General features: G+C 41.4%; 1 protein-coding gene across 1 annotated transcript in view; it reads right to left on the bottom strand.

Moving 5' to 3' along the window:
* Positions 1–23,488, bottom strand: part of MICU2 (mitochondrial calcium uptake 2) — an 85,965-nt gene that overhangs the window by 8,372 nt on the left and 54,105 nt on the right. Inside the window, exons 5-8 of the mRNA XM_079903370.1 lie at positions 22,029–22,076; positions 21,007–21,089; positions 6,990–7,055; positions 2,173–2,270 (exon numbers count right to left, since the gene is read on the bottom strand). Coding sequence (XP_079759496.1) covers positions 2,173–2,270; positions 6,990–7,055; positions 21,007–21,089; positions 22,029–22,076 — 295 coding nt within the window. The remainder of the gene's footprint in view (positions 1–2,172; positions 2,271–6,989; positions 7,056–21,006; positions 21,090–22,028; positions 22,077–23,488) is intronic.

The following is a 23,488-nucleotide window of genomic DNA, read 5'->3' on the forward strand; positions in this document are numbered from 1 at the left end:
CTGTAAAGAGGATGCTAAGACAAAGGTCAGAAGAGAAAAGCAAACATCTTTTTATAAGGAAGGATTATACGTCATACTCCCATAAAAACAAAACTATAAGCTCCACATAACACATACTGAAAGAACATCTTGTGCAATTTCAATGAGTAATTTGGCCACTATAATGGTGACCGGTTAAAAATTATATATATAATTTTATATTATATTATATATACATAATATAATATAATATATGGAAGCTATTTTCTGTTACTTTACAACTTACGCAAAATGTTAAAGACATGTTATGATTACCGAATTCTAGCCCAGTGCACCTGTAACGTTAATTTCAGGGGTGGCCTCCTCCATCTAAGAGCCAAGTTCCTGAAAAACTGCATTTTTTGTTAATTGGATTCTTTGTTAATTGGATCTTTTTTTAAATTGCGTAATGGTATTACAAATTTCACAGGGCCCATTAATTACAGAAACTTTAAGAAAAAGTTTAAAGTAAGAATTCTAAATGAAATTATTCCCTTTAAGGAAAATTAAAGTTAGAAGCAACTTTAAACAATCACTAAGCCCTACAATTTTATCTCCTAAATGTGTCTTGAAAACTCCCAGTCCAAAGTCTTTATCGCCACCCCACTGGTTCAGGGCTCCTGTCATTCCTCATCTGCAGTAGCCCAGCGGGCTCGTGTCGCATCGGATCCCCCTTGTCGTTGCACACCACCTTGCCAGAGTGACGCCCATCTGACCAGGCAACCAAGCGCGGGACGCCTGCCGTAAGGGAGTTACTCCCTTACGGCGTAACTCAAGCTGGACCTTCTGGTGCGTGAGCCCTCACACGGGAAGCATACGCCTCCCAGGCCTCCACCTTCACCTCTGCCCACCCCTCATGCTTGTTTATTTCTCTACCATGCCTGCCCTCTCTGATTCCTGGACAAGCCATATGTTCTCCCGCGTGTCCTTCCTCGTGCTGTTCTCCGTCCCTCCCTCCCCGACCATTTCTCCCTGGCTAATTCCTGCTCACCTGTCAAGATCGGCGTAGGGCTATTTCCCCCAGAAAGCTTCCTGATCACCCACTCCAGAAGTGATCTTCTGCGCTGCCCCAAACCCTATCCACCTGTGATAGCACTGACCGAATGCGTTTAAATGTTCTCTGCACGTTTACTAGATGGTTCCCAGGAGGGACCAGCCCTGCGTCTGAGGCACAGCCCGGCACATAGCAGCACGTGGAATACACTCCGTCAGTCTTTAGTTAGCTGCACTGAGTTGACAAGAGGCGTCTCCTTCCTCCCAAATCGGTGCTTTTCCACCATTCTGAGCTGCTTCCTGGTATTTGTTCTAAGACTCTGGTTAGTGGGGAGGCCCGCCAGCACAGTGTCTGGTTCCGCATGGAGTTGTGCTTGCCGGGGAGGAGGTGAACAGGACACGGCACTGCGGTGCTTACGATGCCACAGACTGTAAGTGCGATTCCCTCCCTGCAGATGAAGACGTGAGTGCAGCGACGTCCGTGAGTGCAGCGACGCCCGCAAGCTGGACTGGACCACAGACACGCCCACCACGTACCAACGCATCAAGAGGCCTGTGCTGTCCACAGCTGCTTTCACGCTGTGACGGCTGAGCTGCGCAGCCAGGACAGAGACCGTACTCACTGCCTGGCCCTTTACAAAGAAGGGCTGCCGACCCCTGGGCTGGGGGCGGGGACGGCGGGAGCAGAGCTGGGCTGTCCCAGCTGTGCCGTCTCAGCAGAGCCGGCCCCAGCTCCTGCCAACCATCAGCAGACGGCAACAGCAGGGGCCCGTCCAGTCTAGAAGGCCCGATTCTGGCCCCCGCTGGAGAAGCACCCAGCTGACCCAAAGACTCATGGCAATAACGAATGGTCACTGTTTTAAGTTGGGCTGGTTTGTTGTGAATTAAGAACTAACTGATACGAGGGGCATCTCTCTCTTCTAGCTGCAAACAGTAAGTTACTAATTATTGTAGTCTGTAAAATGAATACTACTTTTCATAATAGGTTAGAGGTATTTTTGAGCATAGTAACTTTAGTTTACATTTCACAGGTTTTGCTCTCTGAGATACTGTATCTGGTTTTATGGCCTGAAGTTCTGGGACATAAATAAATGTATTCAGTTGTTTCTTTACCTCTTACCTATAAAATTTCCCTAAATGAATATAAATATTTGCATTTACCTTCGAAATTCTTTATAGTGAAGTTTTCTTTCTCCTCTTTTTCCAAAGAAACGTATCTGAAGGGTTGTGTTAATTTCAGGTTCTTTCACTGTTGGTTCCTGTAAAAAAATGATACAATAATTTCAAGTAATTATATAACCAAGAACAAAAAATGGATCCTGTAGCCTGGAATTCTTAGGACAATACCCACAAAAGATTCTTGTAACAACAACAAGAGGGCGAGAACAGATGTCGCCATTCTGTCTGTTACTCTGCATGACACTCTTCTATATCATGGCTCAAGCGGGAGGAAAACAACAGGGCTAAAACGCTCAAAGGACCCAAGGTGGACTTTAGCAGTGAACGACATTTTGGATCAGGCCAAAAAGAGAGCTTAGAATAGTGAGATGAGTTATTTTCAAATGTGACCCTTAGGCATTTTCTAGTAAAGCAGGACTGAGAGAATTAAAGCAGGGAAGTCTTGGACCTTTTGCTGAATGCTAGAAATAAAGCACTAGCTTTTCCTAGTTATAAAGTTACCGGCTGAGGATTCCATTCAAGGCTACGAGAGAAGCAGATTCATAGACTCTTCCTCCTTCAAATCTCCAATAAAATAAACAAAAATAATAACAAAACAGAGCTGCTAAAAAGATTATCAGCAGCAACTAAACAACAAATGGGGGTACAAACTTAAACCAAATAATCTGAAAAAGAGCATCTGCAGAAAGAAATTCAGGCACTGGATGGTCCAGCCTGCTCCCCAATCCTGCCCCCACTTCCCAGATACAGCAGCAGGTGGGGTGACTGTCACATGGTGAGAACTCATGAAAGCCTGGGTGTAGTGGGCGAGAAGGTGGCTGGTACCCGCGAGGCTCCGAGACAGCGTGTGGGCTCAGGCAGAGGGCGGGCCGGCTTCCGGACTTAGAACCTTCTGGGCACTGTTCAACTGAAGGATGATCGGGAGCCCAGAGAGGGGAATGCGCCTTGGAGGGCGGAGTGGGCTGTGGTCTAGGGCCTTTACGGCAGCACAGGAAAGTGAGCACAGTTTAGTCCTCCAGCAAGGGCTGCAGGGCAGGGCATCAAAACGTGACCACCTGCAGCTCAGAACCAGAGCTGGCCCGGGGAAGGCAGCGACAGACTTGAAAAGAGCCTGAGGTGGGACGGGGGCCCAGCCTCCCAGCCCGTGAGCAGGGCTGCATCTGCAAGCGGACACTCTGCTCAGTCTCTGCTCGACACCGGCCGTGCGGACATGGGGACAGCTCCCGGGAGGCCAGGCAGAGACGAGCGCAGCCTCAGGTTCTGGAGGGGACAGACTGCAGAGACTCAGCGCAGGCAAGTCACCCACACATCCAGCAACCAGCCGGCCACGGCCCTAGGGCTGCAGGGGGCTCGCCCACACCTCATCGCCCCTGCCAAGGGGTCGGCTCATGGGGAGGAAGCGGTGGTCCCAGTGGGGCTGACTGACACAGAGCCTTCCACAGTACTGACTCTTAAACACTTGACTTTGTGTCTAATAATTTTATAAAATAGCCACTATAAATACAAATGTGGATTTTAACTGGACTTCCACACAAGTGTGGGCAGGAAGTCATGCCTGGAGTTTTTTCTTAATTCCCATATAAATGCTCAGGAGATATACTAAAACACAAAACCGTATGTATTCTCGTTAAGGTTAGAATATGATCAGGATGTCTACCAAGAACACTATTACTAAACATTTTTGGGGGTAATTTTGTCCAATACATAAAGGAATAAACTAAGATTAATTATTTAGAAATAATTTTATACTTAGAACAACCAGGAAAATCAACAGAAAAAATAAGAAAATTCAGTAAAGATAGACTGGTACAGAAACATTAAAAATTAAATGAATTTCCTGCTTAACAGCAATAATTTTTCCTTTGAGGGTAAAGAGTCTATTTATAATAGTAAAAAAGTTAAGTAATGAAATATCCCTAGGGATGCCCTTAAGAAACAAATTTCAGATGAATGAAAAAATTATATGTAAGAAAATAAAACCATAAGTAAATCAGAGGATCATATAGGTTAGTATTTAACAACTGACTTTGATGTGGGGAAGGCATTTTAAAGAATGAAAGTAACTGAATAAATAAAAAGACAGCTAAACATGACTACATTAAAAATAAAAACATCTATAACCAAAACATCATAAACAAAAACAAATCTGAAAAATATTTCAATAATTTTGACAGACACTAGGTTAATATTCTCAAGTATATGAAGAAAAACCCTAAAGAAATTCCCAAAGAACAGAAACAGAAAATTTGGGTGTGAGGGAGACACAAGAGGGAGGGGATATGGGGATATGTGTATACGTATAGCTGATTCACTTTGTTATAAAGCAGAAACTAACACACCATTGTAAAGCAATTATACTCCAATAAAGATGTTAAAAAAAAAGAAACAGAAAATTTATAAAATAAGAAACATGAATGGTATACATAACTATCTTAAAAAACAATCTGGGATACCTTTCCCCCAGTCATACTGACACAGATTAAGAAACAAAACAAAAAAGATAGCAACCCTGGAGAGACTGCCGGCAGGCCCGTAGACTGTTACAACCTTTGTGGAAGGCAGCCTGACAATATGGGTCAAAGCCTTACAAGTAGTCATGTCTTCACCCGACAACCTGACTCTTAGATCTCTGTCTTAAATTTACACATGTAGCTATTTACTGCATCGTACAGCAAAGATTTGGAAACAGTCTTAATGACCAAGAGCAGGTCAATGTTTAAAAGTGCTATATCTGGGGCTTCCCTGGTGGCGCAGTGGTTAAGAATCCACCTGCCAATGCAGGGGACACGGGTTCGAGCCCTGGTCTGGGAAGATCCCACATGCTGCGGAGCAAGTAAGCCTGTGCCCACAACTGCTGAGCCTGCCCTCTAGAGCCCGTGAGCCACAACTACTGAGCTCACATGCCACAATTACTGAAGCCTGCGCGCCTAGAGCCTGTGCTCTGCAACAAGAGAAGCCACCGCAATGAGAAGCCCGCGCACGGCAATGAAGAGTAGCCCCCGCTCGCCGCAACTAGAGAAAGCCCGCGCAGCAACGAAGACCCAGCGCAGCCAAAAATAAATTAATAAAATAAATCTATTAAAAAAAAGTTTTAAAAAAGTGTTATACCCATAAGATTAGGTATTTTTTCATTCATTAAAAACTATTTACGGAGTATATAGGGTACGCCTGGTGCTTTACCAGGCTATGCAGATACAACTTGTATAGTAAGGAATTAACCTTACCCAGATGTCTGGCCTTTGCCCTGGGCTGCTAGGAGGTGGTCCCTAAGAGAAGGTGTCTTTGTTTACCTGGGGGCCTTGGGCCACAACAGGTAGTCCAACAATGAGATTTGGGGTGGAGGCTTTGGGCCATAGCGTATCAGCTTGACCTCCAGAAGGCCTAGAGTCTGAGGTCAGCCACGAGGACAGCCAACCAGGTTTCCATGGCTGACCCCAACAGTCTCTGGACACCAAAGCCCTGGCTAGCACTACTCCGTGTGTGCTGTCACAGTCACTGCTGGGAAAGTCAGTGCTTTCCACACTCCCCTGGGAGAGGATGACCAGAACCTCTGGATTCTGCCTATGAGTCTCTCCCCTTGGCTGATTTTAACCTGCACCCTCTCGCTGTAATAAACCGTAGCCCCGGACCTAACAACTTTTGGGGAGTGCTATGAGTCCTTCCAATGAATTATCAGACCCAAGGTGATACTGGGGGCCCCCTGAGCCTCCAGCTGGCATCAGAGGTAAGGGTGGTCGCGTGGCCTGCTCCCTAACCTCACACGACCTCAGAAAGAATGAGGATGCGCACGCTCCAGAAGACACAGACGATTAAACGATTACCCTAAGGAGGGGCAGGTGGTGTGGCAGGACACGCAGGGAGCTGAGGACACAGAGGAGGTGCACACCTGGGAGGCGGGGCACCATTAGAGGGCCTGGACACACGTGAAACAAGTCCAGCACAGGGCTGCTCAGAGGGAACGAAATATAAAAAAATTGTGATTTTAATAATTTGCAAAATTTGAAGCAGACATGCTCTAAAAGATGAAATGATTTGGAAATTTAAGAAAATCTAACAGAAAGCAAATTGTGGAATTACAACTGATTAAAAGATTATCAATGGAAAATTTAAGGATATACATTGCTGGTGGGAATGAAAGTTGGTTCATTTTCTACAGAAGATATGTGCCAATATTTATCAAAGTTTATCAACAACCTTAGAAATGTTCATACCTTTTGACCCAGCAAGTGAATTTCTGGGAAGTTACCCCTTGGATATATTCACATATATATAAAGTGATATGATTACAGATTACTAACTGCATTATTTGCAATATCAAAAGACTGGATACATGTTAAATATCTTTCAAATGGGGAATGGTTACATCAACTGGTACATCCATCCATACAGCGAAGTACTGCGGAGCCATTAAAAAGAATGAGATATTCGGATATGGTAAGAAAAAATGAGAGGATATGGAACAGTGTATAGTATGCTACCGCTTGTATAAAAATGGTAAAAAGAACACATGGAAATGTTTAGTTGCTTATTTACATACATGCTTATATACACATGAAATATCTCTGGAAGAATACCCAGGACCTGGGTCATGGGGAGGAAAGCTCTGCCCTGCATACATCCTCTTGTGAGTCTTTTGAGGTCTGGATCATGTGAATGTAGAAAATCTATTTAAAATATTTAGAAAAATTAAGTTACTGTTAATTTCCCCAACTATTTGGGAATACTTATTTGAGCAAACAGAATAGAGAAGCTATTGTAAATAACATCTGCTTGGAAATATTTAGTTCATTTGCACATACCTGGCATTCTGTTTCATTAGTTATTCTTGTCTTCGAGTCATCCTGTTTACTTATGATCTTCTGCAGCTAGAAAGAATGCAAACATGAATTTAGATGCATGTCTACTGGATTTTAAAAAACAACCTAAAAAACAGATGCTAAGTTTTTATTATAAAATGTTTACTAGTTATTTGTTAAATATTAAATTATTTTTGCATTGTAACTCCTAATATTAGTTTTTACCCCTTAGATCATATATGAATCAAAGGAGAAAACAGATATGCAAGTATTAAGATTATTATGAGTTGGATCATTTGTTCTCCTAAGAAAGCTGGCTTACTTTATGTGTGTATCTATCTATCTATCTATATAAAATATATACACACACATATATATATTCTAAAGGCATCACTGTATAAAAACTTCATGATTACCCTCATTCTTCAAGAGAATTTTTATTCCCTTCTTTTCTTCTCTATCTCTTCTCTTCTTTTTCTATCTCTGGTGCTTTATGACCACATTTCAAGTACCTAGCTCTTAAAAAGCTATTCGTATCATATAAATGCTCTTCCTTTTTCTCCTTATGCATTTACAAAGCATTAAAATAATTTAAAGGCCTACATTTCTACTAATTATAAACTGTCAATAGTACCTTCAAAAAAAACCCAAAAAAACAAAAAAAAACCAGTACCTTCAGACTGAGTATATTAAAAAACCTACCTACCTTTCAGAGTCATTTGTACCAATCCTCACATGGAAAGCAAATTAAAAAAAAAGTTTTTAAAAAAAATTAAATGTAGACAAAATCTCAAACTATGGATTCAAATCAATTAGGAGACAAACCTTCACCCATTTTTTCTAGGCTACTTCTTTCTTAATAGTTTGAAAACTGCTGCCACTAAATTCCAAATTAATGAAGTAGTTGCTTCTATTTTATTTGTTTTAGGCATATGGTTTATCTCTAGTTCTCTAAAGCCCTCAAACTTTTCAACATTCTCCCACCCCCACTTATTTTAGGGAATGAGGTTGAAAAGCTTTCATTTGTTTTATCCTTTATTTTTAAATTGACCATCAACATACTGCCAAGTTCAATACCCAAACACTTCTTGCTTTGTTTTCCACACCTCCTCTTAAAATTTTTAATAATAGAAATTTCAGACATAGCAAAGAGACTCCTATAATAACCCACCATATATACACTATTCAGCTTCCACAGTTCACAGTATCCTGCCATTCTCGGTCCAGCTATACTTCTACTACCTATTCTTGGTTCCCTTCTCAATTATTATTATTTATATCTCTTCTGGAAAAATTTTTATCCACTGAAACGTACACATCTTAGCCATACAGTTTTAACCTGAGTAACCAATCCTCTGCCACAGAGCAGAACATTTCCTTTCCTCAGAATGCTTCTTGTGTCAATTCCCAGGCAATGCATTCTAGCTGCATCCCCACAGAGGCAGAATCAAATTAGTTTCACTTAGTTTACAAATTCAAATAAATGGTATCAAGGAGTACGTGTTCCTTTGCGTCTCTTTTCACTCAGTATAATGATTTTGTGATTTATCCATGTTGTCTGCATATCAGTAGTTTGTTCTCACTTATTGCTGAGTTGTATCCCATTTGTATAAATACACCAATATTTATCCATTCACTCATGATAGATGTTTGCATTGCTGTCTCCAGTTTTTGGCTACTGTGAATCAAGCTGCCATAAACTTTCCGTTTTCCCAGCTTTACTGAGGTATACTTAATATACAGAACATTGCACACAATAATGTACACGTTTTGATGAATTTGTACCTAGGCATACACCCATGATACATCACCACAATCGAGGTAATAAACGTATCAATCACCTCTGTTTTTGTTTGTTTGGGGTTTTTTTTTTGGTGGTAAGAACACTTAGCATGACACTCAGCCTCTTAACGGAGTTTCAAGTGCAGGGTACCATATTGCTAACTACACCCATTATGTTGTACAGCACAGCTCTGCCACCAACTTTCCTGTTTTTGACATGTTTTAATATTTCTCTTGAATAAATACCCAGGAGGGGAACAGTTAGGTCTGTGCAACTTTACAAGAAACCACCAAACCCTCTTCCAAAGTGAATTCTCGTTCCTTCACATCCTCACCATTTGGTGTGATCAGTTTTTTTAATTTCAGCCATTCTGTTGGAAGTACTGTACTACTTCACTGTGGTTTTAACTTGCATTTCCCTGAGAACTCACGTGGAGCACTTTTTCAAGTGCTATCTCCCATTTGTACATTTTCTCTCGTGAAGTTTCTGTTGTAGTCTTTTGCGTACTTAAAAAATTTTTTAAAAACTATTAAGTTGTAAGCATTTGTTATATATTCTGGATACAAGCCTTTTGTTAGATATGTTTGGAAAATATTTTCTCTTATCCTACAATTTGCCTATTCGTTTTCTTAATAAACAGAAGTTATTAATTTTGATGATGACTACTTTATCAGGTTTTTCTTTTACGGTTACTGCTTTTAGTGCCCTAAGCAACTCTGCCTACCCTAGATTCTGAAGATATTCTCTTATATTTTTTCCCAGAAGCCTAGTGGTTTTAGTTTTTATGTTTAGATATATAATACATCTCAAATACATTTTTTTTCAAATACATTTTTGTATGTGGTGTGAGGCAGAGGTTATGACTAATCGTTTTCATATATACATCCTATCCGTTTGTTCTAGTGTCATTTGTTGAAAAGACTTTTCCCATTAACTGATTTGGTGTCTTTATTGAAAATTAAGTGACCATGTAAGCGTGGACTCTTTACTATCCTCCACTATCTACTTGTCCATCCTGTGGGCAATATCACAGTGTCACTGTTACTATAGCTTTGTAGTGTCTTAAAGTCAGGTAGTGTGAGAGTCAACCAGATTTGTTCTTGTTTCTCAAGATTGATTTGAGTATTTTAGGTCCTTTGCTTTTATTTATTTATTTATTTGGGCCACGCCTCATGGCTTGCTGGATCTCAGTTCCCCAACCAGGGGTCTTAGGCTCCCTGCAGTGGAAGTGCAGAGTCCTAACCACTGGACCGCCAGGGAATTCCCAGGTCCTCTGCTTTTTTCTTTCTGTCTTTTTTTTCTTTTATAAATTTATTTATTTATTTGGCTGCGTTGGGTCTTCCTTGCTGCACGTGGGCTTTCTCTAGTTGTGGCGAGCGGGGGCTACTCTTAGTTGCAGTGCGCAGGCTTCTCCTTGCAGGGGCTTCTCTTTGTTGCGGAGCACAGGGTCTAGGCACGTGGGCTGCAGTAGTTGTGGCACGTGGGCTCAGTAGTTGTGGCTTGTGGGCTCTAGAGCGCAGGCTCAGTAGTTGCGGCGCACGGGCTTAGTTGCTCTGCAGCATGTGGGATCTTCCCGGACCTGGGCTCGAACCCTTGTCCCCTGCATTGGCAGGCGGATTCTTAACATTGCACCACCAGGCAAGTCCCAGGTCCTCTGCTTTTAAATATACACTTTAGGGACTTCCCTGGTGGCGCAGTGGTTAAGAATCTGCCTGCCAATGCAGGGGACATGAGTTCGAGCCCTGGTCTGGGAAGATCCCACATGTCGTGGAGCAGCTAAGCCCATATGCCACAGCTACTGAAGCCTGCACGCCTAGAGCCCGTGCTCTGCAAAAGAGAAGCCACTGCAAGAAGCCCGTGCACTGCAACGAAGAGTAGCCCCTGCTCGCCTCAACTACCCAATGCAGCCAAAAATAAATTAACAAACATTTTAAAATCGGCTTGTCAACTTCTATAAAAAAAGACTGCTGGGATTTTGCTTGGCAAAGTTTAATCTCTAGACCAATTTGGGAAGAACTAAATCTTCTAATCCATTAACATGGTATATTCCGCCATTTACTGAGGCCTCCTTGAATTTCTACCAGCGATGTCTGAAGTTTTTGGTGTATGTTTTTTGTTAAATTTATTTCTACTTGTTTTATACCATCCAAAAAGAACTGATCTTAATTTCATTTTCCAAATGTTTGCTACTAATTATATGGAAATACAATAGATTTTTCCATACTGATCTTCTATGCTTTGATTTTGTTGTTGGTTCCTTAGTCATATTATCTGTGAATAAAGTCAAATATACTTCTTCCTTTCTAATATTTTTATCTCTCTATTTTCTTTTCCTGTATTGCTGTTATCTTCAGAATCTCCAGTAAACTGTTAAACAGCAGAGGTAAGAAAAGACATCCTTTGCCTTGTTCCTGATTAAGGGGAAAGCATTCAGTATTTTGTGTTGTAGCATGACATTAAAAAAATTTTTTTGTAAATGCCCTTTATCAGTTTGAAGAAGTTCTCTCCTATTCCTACTCTGAGTTTTACACAAAAGTGCTTATTTTGTTAGATGCTCTGTCTGCATGTTCTGATATGATCATGTTGGTTTCTCCTTTATTCTGTTAATATGATGGACTGCACTGACTGATTTTCAACCATGAAATGAATTTTGTATTCCTTGGATAAATCTCACTTGGTTGTGATGTATTGTTTTATATGGTGCTTGATGTGTTTTGTTCTATCTGGTTAGGTATTTTCATACCTCTGTTCATGAGGAAAGTTGGTCTATAATTTACTTCTCCTGTTAGGTTTTTGCCAAGTTTTAGTTATCAGGGATATGTTGGTCTCATAACATGAGGGAAATGTTCCTTTTTCTTGTATTTTCTGAAAGAAACTATGCAAACTGGGCACAGTTTGACAGATTTCACCAGTGAAACCATCTGAGCCTGGACATTTCTTTGTGGGAAAGTTTTTGATAACAAACCCAATCCTTTGATACAGGACTATTTAGATTTCTACCCCACCTCTTGTTTTGGTAAGTTTTGCTTTTTTTTTTTTTTTTTTTTTTTTTTTGCGGTACGCGGGCCTCTCACTGTTGTGGCCTCTCCCGTTGCAGAGCACAGGCTCCAGACGCGCAGGCTAAGCGGCCATGGCTCATGGGCCCAGCCGCTCCGCGGCATGTGGGATCTTCCCGGACTGGGGCACGAACCTGTGTCCCCTGCATCGGCAGGCAGACTCTCAACCACTGCGCCACCAGGGAAGCCGTGAGTTTTGCTTTTTTAAGGCACTTGTCCAGTCATCTGAGTTATCAGGTTAATAGTCACATACGAATCAGTTGTTCACATTCCATTTTTATCCTTCTGATACCTCTAGGATCTCTGGTGATTTCTCTCTTTTCATTGCTAATACTGGTAATATGGATCTCCTTTTGTTGTTTGTTTTTGCTAGATCAAGTACTGAAAATTAGTCAAAATTTATCATATAATTAAAAAAACAATAGATGTTAGTCATAAAATGATAAATTTTATAGAAAATTCAAAACATCTTTTTTATTATAAGACACTTAATAATGTTATAATAACCTTCACATAGTTATGATAAATAGTTAAAACCAAACAAACGAAACAAAAAAGCAAATAGGATTAGTTGACTGAAATACGAATTTTTTAGGAGGCTTTTTACAGTACTGGCTTATTCCAATTTAGTGTAATTTAGAACAAGGGTCTGTCCTAAAGTCTACCCATGTGGGTTTAGTGCCACATAAAGCTTGTCCTGTCAGAGTCGTATCTAGAACATTTTGGTCTGGACTCAGGGAGAGTGTTACCCAGGTTGGTGCATGTTGAAATTACAGTGCTGTATATTTAGTTCTATAATAGCCCCATTAGAAACTATTTTGTATCCAGGTATCCTCTTAGGCCAAAAGGTCTCTCTGGTCTACCAAGATACTTTCTAAGATGGCTTGTGCATGATGCTGATTCATGACAGCAACGGACTAAGTGCCTCTCCTGCAACCATTCTAAGTGCTGGGATATAGTGGTTACGGAAAGATAACATCCTTGCTGTTGTTAACTTACATTCTAATGGGCCAGAGGTAACAAACAAGTGAACAAATAAATAAGAGAATTTCAGATGGGGGAAAGGGCATTCTAGGTGGAGGTAAGAGCAAAGTCTGGCAGAAACAGGGGTGCTTTCTTAGAGAAACCAAAAAAGGTAAAGCTTTTATACATAAGCGGTAAAAGAAGCAGGAAGACACATTCAAATACAAATTCTGAATGTCTAAAAAACTACCAACAAATTGACTGACTTTATACTGATCCATACTTTCAATTTCAGGCTGAAAATGAAGAAAGTACATAGGGTCAATCTAACTTATTTTTGCTTCCAGGATGGATCATACTATTAAATTCTGGAGTAAGAACACTGTTCCAAAATCAAGAAGGATAAATTCTACTGAAGGCCTTTATATTTAATAATAACTCTAGCAGGTGTATTTAGCATGATAAAATTATAACCTGACTGCATTAAGAGCAGTCCTTCTTACCAGTATGGAAACAATGTGAAACCAGAGGACCACCTAAGGAGAAATTTATACTAGTAAACAGACTTGTCAGTCTATCTATTTATTGTTTAAAGAAGTTGCACTGAAACCCTGGCACTCATCCCAATAAGCAGATGTACTACCCATCAAGGTAAAAATTAAATGGACTTACTATTACTGGCTTTGATCATTGCTGGCACTGTGTGTTATTATCTGACAGAGAATGGCTTATACGCTTAGTTGCTATTTTACTTGTTCTTGGGAGAAAGAAGTAAGCGATACACTTACCAACACAGTTTGTAGATCTGGATATTAATAAGACAGGAATGTACCACAAAACACAAAAGTAATAAACTAAGGCAATTTGTATTTTAGGACATCTTTACAAGACTTTATATTAATACATTTCTTCATTACTTTTGCATTTGCTGTTCAAATCACGTTGTTATATCTATGTTTTGGGTATTAAAGTAACTCTCATTACTTTTCTAGCAACAAATAAAATGCACAGGGGAAACATTTAGATAAGCTGAAAAAAAGAACAAACCCACAAAACCCTGCCTTTTAAATATGCTTTTCTGATCTGAAAAGAACTGTTTGGTGCTTTCAATAAACTTTCAGGGCTTCCCTGGTGGCGCAGTGGTTGAGAGTCCGCCTGCTGATGCAGGGGACGCGGGTTCGTGCCCTGGTCCGGGAAGGTCTCACATGTCCCGGAGCGGCTGGGCCCGTGAGCCATGGCGGCTGAGCCTGCGCATCCAGAGCCTGTGCTCCGCAACAGGAGAGGCCACAACAGTGAGAGGCCTGCGTACCACAAAAACAAAAAACTTTCAAGTAGAAGATGCTACAAACTTAGGTGTCCTAACACAAGGACCATGGAAATGAAATAATTATTTAAATAATTAATGTAAGCATAGTTTTTTCTCCTCTATGCTGTTATTTTACTTTTTATTTAAAAAAAATTTATTTATTTATTTTTGGCTGTGTTGGGTCTGCATTGCTGTGCACAGGCTTTCTCTAGTTGCGGCGAGCGGGGGCTACTCTTCATTGCAGTGTGCAGCCTTTCTCAGCCCGGTCCTCCTCTGAATTCTCCCACATGCGAGGCAGGGTAACACTGAAGAAAGAGCGAGCTCCAGAGCTGGACAGACTTAGAATCAAACCATGCGCTGCATAACAGTTTCCTCATCTGTAAGGCGGTGACGTCTCTTGTTGTGGAGCACAGCCTCTAGGTGTGCGGGCCCAGTAGTTGTGGCTCGCGGGCTCTAGAGTGCAGGCTTAGTAGTTGTGACGCATGGGCTTAGTTGCTCTGCAGCATGTGGGAACTTCCCAGACCAGGGATCGAACCCGTGTCCCCTGCATTGGCAGGCGGATTCTCAACCACTGCGCCACCGGAAGTCCCCTATGCTGTTATTTTAAATCGACAAACTGCATCATGCTCATGGGTTATCAAGTTTAGTGTTTTATTCCTAAGATCAGCACAAAGAACCCTTTATAGGCTTAGAAGGTTGAGCTTTATAAACTTAAACTTAAAAAAAAAATCAGTGATGTATCCTAACATTCTTTTTCTTGTTTCCTTAATTCATGGATTGGTCATCTAAGAATTTCCCAAACATTTAAGGAAAAAACTGTAGTATTTAGAAAGTGTTCTGTAAATTCAGAGTGTTCAACTATTACGTTAAAACAAGTACTTGAAAAGCTTTTGAGGCAGGTTTGCTCAACAGGTGCAGGAGCAGAGGCTGCCCACACAGAAAGGAGACTGCTGGGTGGCCCTGAGTCTCCCCGAGAAGAGGACTGAAGAAGGAAAGGGGACGAGGACGTTCAGTGTCAGTCGGGGCCACCACGTGACCGCGCTGCAGAGCACCTGAGCCTTGGTGCTGCATGTGTGACAGTGAGGTCACCAGGGGCCCCACTGTGTCCACTTCATGACGCTACCTCAGCTTTCCCGTTCTGGGGGGGCGGACAGTGGGGACAGCGCTTCTAAAACCTGGCCTCCTCTTGTGACTCCCAGGAAGGAACAGAGCAGAAAGTTCACCCAGGGCTGAGGGGTTACGGTTTGCGTGAACTTACACCCTTACCTAGCCCAGCCTTTCATGATTCTTAACCTCTACTTGAATAATAACGACCATCTCAAGCACATCCTTCTCCCGGACCTGAGGCAGCCTGAGGTGCTGGAATGTGAGGGGCTCTGTGACTTATGACACTGGTATTTCAGGTCCTACTTGTGCAGACAGACACATTTTCACCCTCAAGCTAACCTCAAACCAGTTTCCTTCCTTAATCATCAGACATCCCAGAAGAGCAATTTTTCTCTGCTGCCACCAACTCTGCATTTCCCATTCACGTCTTCTGTTCCGCAGCCTCGGTCCCCAGTGACCTGCAAGTTTAAGGGGCTCCCCGCGGCCCCTGTGGCACCTGAGGACGCCTCAAGGAGATGGATGCTGCGTGCTCTGCCCCGAGCCCACCGCCCGCACTCTGCCGTGCTTCTCCTTCTCTACCTGCTCCTTCTTTCAGCCCCTGGCTTCTCACCCTCAGCTTGGTCCCTTAAGCGAACCTGTTCTCTAGACTCTGGCTTACCCACCTCACTCTACATTCTCCGCTCTGAGGTCACACACGCTCAGGACTTAACGGTCACCTCTTCCAGGACGCTTCCTAGTCCCAGCCCCACTCGGGGTCTGCAGACAGCTGCCTGCATGGATGTCCTACGAGTTTAGCAGGCTCACATTCCCAAGCTCAGAGTTAAGGCCTTTCTCAGCCCGGTCCTCCTCTGAATTCTCCCACATGCGAGGCAGGGTAACACTGAGGAAAGAGCGAGCTCCAGAGCTGGACAGACCTAGAATCAAACCATGTGCTGCACAACAGTTTCCTCATCTGTAAGGTGGGGACACTACTACTGATTTTGTAGGCTGCTGTAAAGATCTAATAATATAGCACAGACGTCATAACCGATCCTCCAGAGAATGAGTCCTCTGTGCCCTTTGATCAGTTAGCACTATCATGACTCCTGGTCAGGCTGGCCGGAAAAAGCAGTGACCACCGTTGATTTCTTCCTCATGCTGGAGGCTGGGCCCCACAGAGCCTGCACGCAGCACCTCTTGCGGGATTTCCCACTTCTCACTCCCAGCTGAAAACTGGACGATGACAACAGCCTATGGGCCTCCTGGCCTCCAGGCTCTCCACTTCCGGTTGGTCTTTCACACTGCGGCCAGAGATGAATCTGGAACACTGACGAGCCGGTTGCTCTCCCCGACAGAGTGTGCAATTCACATCCTACGTGTCTGTGCACATTTCAGCTGCACAGCTTCAACCACAGTTTCAGACAGCAGCCTATAGGTATTATTTCCCCAAGGGAACACTAACGACGGTCACTTAATCACTGTTTGTGCCAAACACAGCAATGTTATTTCTGCTTTCCTTCACCTGAATGGAACTGATTTCAAAGATAAATTTATGACGACTATCTAGTATTTCCCTTCTTTCGTGCTTTTCGAGTATTTTTAACCCAAGGTCCTGAGTAAGAGCTATGTATGATATCTGGAAATTCTTGGTTCTTTCCATTTTGTCTGTTTACAAGTACCTTCAACTTCTTGGTGGAATTCCAGGCTGCTTTCATAAAGCAGTTGGTAACTGGTTAACAGTGATAAACTTTACCCACGCTGCTTCTTTGGAAACAAACAGATTTGGTAATTTGTTCACAATGGCCTAATGAAACACATTTTTGTTTTCAAATCCATATCTCTTACATATGACATATTTGAATAAATGAAACATTCAAAAGATTCTTTAAGCAGTTAAATGGTACGGTTTTCTCTATAGATTTTCTATTACATTAAAAAATTTATTATTATTTATTTTATTTATTTATTTTTGACTGCACTGGGTCTTCGTTGCTGTGTGCAGGCTTTCTCTAGTTGCGGCGAGCGGGGGCTGCTCTTTGTTGCGGTGCGCCGTCTTCTCGTTGCGGTGGCTTCTCTTGTTGTAGAGCACGGGCTCTAGGAGCCGGGCTTCAGTAGTTGTGGCTCACGGGCTCTAGAGTGCCAGCTTAGTAGTTGTGGCACATGGGCTTAGTTGCTCCGCGGCATGTGGGATCTTCCAGGACCAGGGCTCGAACCTGTGTCCCCTGCATTGGCAGGCGGATTCTTAAACCACTGCGCCACCAGGGAAGCCCCTCTATTACTTTTAACTTCTCCCACTTTGAGAAAATGAATTCCACAAGATCACGACCTGTTTCTCTGAACAGTACAGTGAAACCTCACGTATCTAGAGAAACACTTCAGGCAACTCCAATCCTTGGGAATCCTCCAGCTTTCTTACCTAAGCTGAAAACCCAGAAGTAAGAAAAACCTTCTCAGCATTTGAGACAACTGTCATAAAGAGCATGTAATAAGATATACTAAAAAGTTTCTAAAAATCTATAGCCTTGTATGTTCTAAAGCAGTGCTGACCAACAGTAATACAATGGAGCCACACAGTGATTTCAATTTTTTAGTAGGGCATTGAACAGAGCAAAAAGACAAATCTGTGTCACGGTGCTTAGCACGCATTAACTACTTAGACCAACACTGACGGATTAATGAGCACTCACATAAATGACTAACTCATGACTTTTAAAAAAAGCCTTTGAGATATGAAACAAATGGAACTCTCTTACATTGCTGGTGGGGATGCAAAATGGAACACAGATTTCGGAAAACAAACTGGCAACTTCTTACTTTATACTTAGCATATGACCCAGAAACTCCATCCCCACATATTTAGTCAAAGAAAACATATGTTCACCCAAGACCTGTGTATGAATATTCACAGCAGCTTTATTTATAACAGCCCCAACCTGAAAACAACCAAAATGTTCATCAAGTGACTAGATAAACAGATCACATCCACACAATACTACTACTCAGCAATAAAAAGGAGCAAACTACTGACAAATGCAACACACAGATGAATCTGAGTCAAACAAAGAGTACATATCAATACTTTCTGATTCCATTTATACGAAACTCCAGGAAAGGAACACATCTATGCTGGAAGAAAGCAGACCACTGGCTGGTCTCCTGGGGCCAGGAGACGGGAGGAACTGAGTGTAAGGATACAGGAGGACTTTGTGGAGTGTGGAAATGTTTTAGATCTTGACTGGGCTGGTGGTGACATGAGCAAGTGGACTCTTTGAACAGGTACATCTGATTGTATATAAAGGATCCCTCATATCCCTTTGATAAGGATCCATCCACAGGCTTTGCAAATTTAATTACTAAAATATTTGGTTTTATATGTAGGAAACTATCTCAAAGATTAGAAACAAACAATATAGCAAAAAAGGTCTTCAGTAGGGAATACATTTATAAATCAGTGGGATCCTGCAAAAATTAGGTTTATAAATATTTAACATCTTTAGAAGTTATCTGGAAGAGGGTGTATAGTATATAAATCTAAGCATAAAGTAAATGACAAGAACACATATGTGAGTGGGCAGTAAAGCAGCAGGTGAAATTCTCAGTGTTGCAGCTTGAAGTGTAGCAGAAACCATTTACTGCGGCCAGTGTCGGTAGTTGTTCAATTATTCTAAAAAGTTTGTTAGGTGGCGCAGTGGCTAAGAATCCACCAGCCAATGCAGGGGACACGGGTTCGAGTCCTGGTACGGGAAGATCCCACGTGCCGTGGAGCAACTAAGCCTGTGTGCCACAACTACTGAGCCTGTGCTCTAGAGCCCACGAGCCACTACTGAGCCCACGTGCCACAACTACTAAGCCCGTGCGCCTAGAGCCTGTGCTCTGCAACAAGAGAAGCCACTGCAATGACAAGTATGCGCGCCGCAATGAAGAGGAGCCCCCGCTCGCCGCAACTAGAGAAAGCCTGCGTGCAGCAACGAAGACCCAACGCAGCCAAAAAAAAAAAAAAAAAAAAAAGTCTGTTAATCTGGGGAGTCATTTGAAAAAATAGATACCTACATAACAAACATTTAAATTAACTTAAAGAAGTAACATCCATTTTAGAACCAAAGCCTTTTTTCTTTGGAGTGAAGCCACTGATTGAAATTACTTGTTATTTTTCTTGCCTAAGTATTTTATTTATTTATTTTTTGGCGGTGCATGGGCCTCTCACTGCTGTGGCCTCTCCCGTTGCGGAGCACAGGCTCCGGATGCGCAGGCTCAGCACCCATGGCTCACGGGGCATGTGGGATCTTCCTGGACCGGGGCACGAACCCGTGTCCCCTGCATTGGCAGGCGGACTCTCAACCGCTGCGCCACCAGGGAAGCCCTTATAAAAGATAATTTATCATCTGTAGTTTCCAGTTTCATTTTTGTTAAAGTGCAGCAAAAAATATAAAGAAACAGGTGAAATTAATATCTCAAAATTATGACTTTATCATGTACTCAATACAAGAATCAAGATATTTTACATTCCTTTCTGTTTTCTTCAAACTCCAGTGCATATTTTACATTACAAGACACTCAGATAATGTATTTCATTGGAAATATGGGCACACGTCGTTTTATTGTGCTCTGCAGATTTTGTGTTTTTTACAAACTGAAGGTTTGTGGTAGCCCTGCATTGTCAGATGATGGTTGGCATTTGTTAGCAATAAAATATTTTTAAATTAAGGCACAGACATTGTTTTTTAAAGATATAATGCTATTCCACACTTAACAGACTACAGGAGAGTAAAAACATAACTTTTATCTGCCCTGAGAAAGTAAAACATTTGTGTGACTTGCTTTATTGTGGTGGTCTGGAACCAAACCCACAATTTCTCCAAGGTGTACCTGTACTTGATCCATATTTAGATTTTGTAAAATTTAGAAAAGTAAATAAAAAGTAAATAAAAATTAAAAAGTAGATCCACATACTCAAGTTGTTTCAAATATACTTGAAAATCTGCCAATACCTGAAGTGAATGTCAGTTTTTAAATTTAATTAAAATTCGGAAACTCAAGTTTCTTAGTCACAAGTTATATTTAACAGCCACATGTGGCTACTGGCTACTTGACCAAACAGTCCAAGTACGACTCGTTTTAAATATAATTTCAACAAGCTTGTGGTCTGTCTTCCCAGTACACTGGGGACTGGGAGAAAGACACAGAGGACAGAACTGACTTATCTTCTCCATAAAGCGCTGCTCTAGATGGGGAACAGTAAGCTCTGCCTGGCATACTCCCCGCTATTTACATGCACTGACGTACTTTTAACAGTACCATCGACTTCCTTGGAACGGAGTAAAATGTACTGCTGGCGTGTTACAGAGTTATGTCTTGGGAAATATCATTTAAACATATTTCACCTTTTCAATTATGAGCCTTCACAAATTCCTAGAGAATCTGAACCGATTTATACCTTTTGTGGCTTTTTCATTTTCCCTCCCTATTCTTCCTGAAGGCTTAAGGTTTTATTTTCCTTATTCTTTTTTTGGTGGGGGTGTATCAATAATTTTTAACCATCTATAAAGTGCTTTCTGTTGTATTATCATTTGCTGAAATCATAAAAATAAAACTCTAAAACATTGCAGATGCTTAAGTTCATTTCTCCTTTTGGAATCTCATGCTCTTCTGTAACTGTTTCCTCAAGGCTGTATTATAGAAAATTTAATATTTTTGAATGTATAAATGATTTCTTGACATTTCATATGTAAGCAGTAAATATAATTTTCATTTTAATGGACATGTAAAATTATCACACAAACATCCAGGTGTTTTATAATAAACCAAAAATAACTAGAATCTACTTACTTTAAAAAATTCCTTTTTCTCAACCATCTCATCACCATCTGCATCCAACATTTGAAATGCAACATGAAACCCAGTATGGGGTTCTGCAAGTGAAAAACGAATAATTATGTAAATGCTGGTGGAATGCAAGTTACCTGAAAATCTATAGGTCTTCAAACTTGAAATAAGCAACCAGAAACAACACGAGTAAGTGCCTAAAGTAGAGGAAAAACAACCTCTTCTCAGGATAACAATTTTCAAAGGCTGATATGTTTCCATGGTGTGCTGTTCTGCTATTAAGTGTTCTGCCCTTCAAAGCAAAATTCATTTCAGAACGTATTTCTTCTGCTCTACTAGGGGCTTTCCTATATTCTTACAGTATGTTCTCTATTTTCAGATTGATTACTACTCTTTATTTCCCTTTCCCAAGAGTAGGGTTTTGTAAAAATTATTTTGAAATAATCTTAGGCTTACAGAAATACTGCAAAGCTGGTACGGTGCGTTCCCACAGGCCCCCCACCCAGCCTTCTCTCATGGCAGCATCTTGCGTAACATAGTACCTTTACGAAAACTAAGAAATTAGCACCTTTAACTAAACTACAGACTTCATTTGGATTCCATGGTTTTTCTATTCTAGGGTCAAACGCAAGGAAGCCTGTTGCGTTTAATTGCTATGTCTCCTTATCTCCTCAGAGCTGTGAAAGTTTCTCAGTCTTTCCTCGATTCTCATGACCCAGACAGTTTGCAGAGAGTTACTGGTCAGGAATTTTGCAGAATGTCACGTGAGGGATTTTTAATATTTCTAAGTGAAGGCTGCGTCTGACTCTTCAGTTCAATAAGCCTTCAATTAAGGAGACAAAGTTGTGGGGAGCCTGAGTGCAGGGGAGGTGGTAATCACCCAACAGAATCATCCTGTAGGTACAGAACGCAAGGCACCAATAACATTTTTCACGATAAAGATATAAATACCGAACTTCCAACACCCTGTCTGGTAAGACGAGAGAATTCCACATGATCGATGAGAAAAACTGTGGAATACTTACTAGTGAGGATTGTAAGTAAGAAAAGATATTCGGTATATGAAACCAGCCCTGAAAGAGATAAAGACATCAGAAAGCAAGTTTTAGATGGTTTAGAAGTAATCATATACATACTATATGGAACCTTCACCTAATTAAAAACACACACATTGTTACTTTAAATTATCTCTCTGGTATAGCGGAAAATTTTCATAAGAGAGTTAAGTATAGTACTAATACTTCAAAAAAAAGGAGACTTTTATTAGGTCACTATTCTAGAAAGGAAGGGGAATGGTCATTGGTCAGCAAGTACAAGTGTCCACTAGAGGTTTTATCTGCATGGCATTTTGTGTAATTTCACCTCAAATTTTACTATTCATAACATCTCAAGTGAAGCAAACTTATAAATTCAGTAGAGTGACAGAGATTTGGATATACCAAAGGTCAAACCATGTTATTTAAAACGAAGGAATTAAATTTCTGTAGCAGTGACTTGATTTTAATCTATAGGTTCTCCCTGGTCTTTCTTCCCCTCAGTTTCAACTTAATTGTTGAAGAAGCCTGGTCATTTGTCCGGTAAAGTTTAAGTGTAGAAGATTTGCTAACTGCATCTTTTTGGTGTCATTTCACATGTTCCTCTAACGTCTATATTTTCTACAAACTGGTACTTACTTAGATCCAGAGCTGTACTCAGATTCAAGTTTAGTTTTCGTCAAGAATTCTTTTTTTTTGGCCGCACCGTGCGGCATGCGGGATCTTAGTTCTCCAACCAGGGATCAAACCTGTGCCCCCTGCATTGAGAGTGCAGAGTCTTAACCACTGGACCACCTGGGAAGTCCCAAGAATTCTTAATAGATGGTGCTGCATACTTCCACCAGGAGGTCAAAATGTAAATGTTTACAGAAAATGCTAAATACCACTGAGAGATACTGATAGTGAGTTCCAGGACTTAAAAAAAGGTGAAGTCTTCCAGAGTTTAGATGACCGAAGATGTCTCAGAGGAAGTAGTTCTAAAAATGGTCTTTGTTCCTTTTTATGGTTGAGTAACTATACTCCAATAAAAATTAATAAAAAAAATGGTCTTTGAATTATAGGTGAAAACTGCAATGAAGCAGGGGTGGTATAAGTGGGAAAGCCATATGTATAGGAGAGATGAAGCTGCATATGAACACTGAAAAGCGAGTATTTGTCTGCAAGGATGTTCCTGTGGAAGAGTCAGTGGGAAGCACAGCTACCTGGTGGCTCAGAGATGAAGAAGGAAGCCTGGCAGAGGGTGACGGCAGCGGATCTGCACCATCCTGCTGTGAAGGAGGACCAGCCCCTATGGGCCCCTGGTCAGATACAGCAGAGACACACGGCCGAAAGCAGTGCAGAGCAAATGAGGCAGGTAAGGGTTTGACACCCAGGTAATTCAGTGCTTCAGCTAACAGGCAACTTCAAGTATGTATTTAAATGCTCTTAATGACTTAACAGTTTTTTACATC

The sequence above is a fragment of the Stenella coeruleoalba genome (assembly GCF_951394435.1).
Source record: "Stenella coeruleoalba genome assembly, chromosome: 18".
Lineage (NCBI taxonomy): Eukaryota > Metazoa > Chordata > Mammalia > Artiodactyla > Delphinidae > Stenella > Stenella coeruleoalba.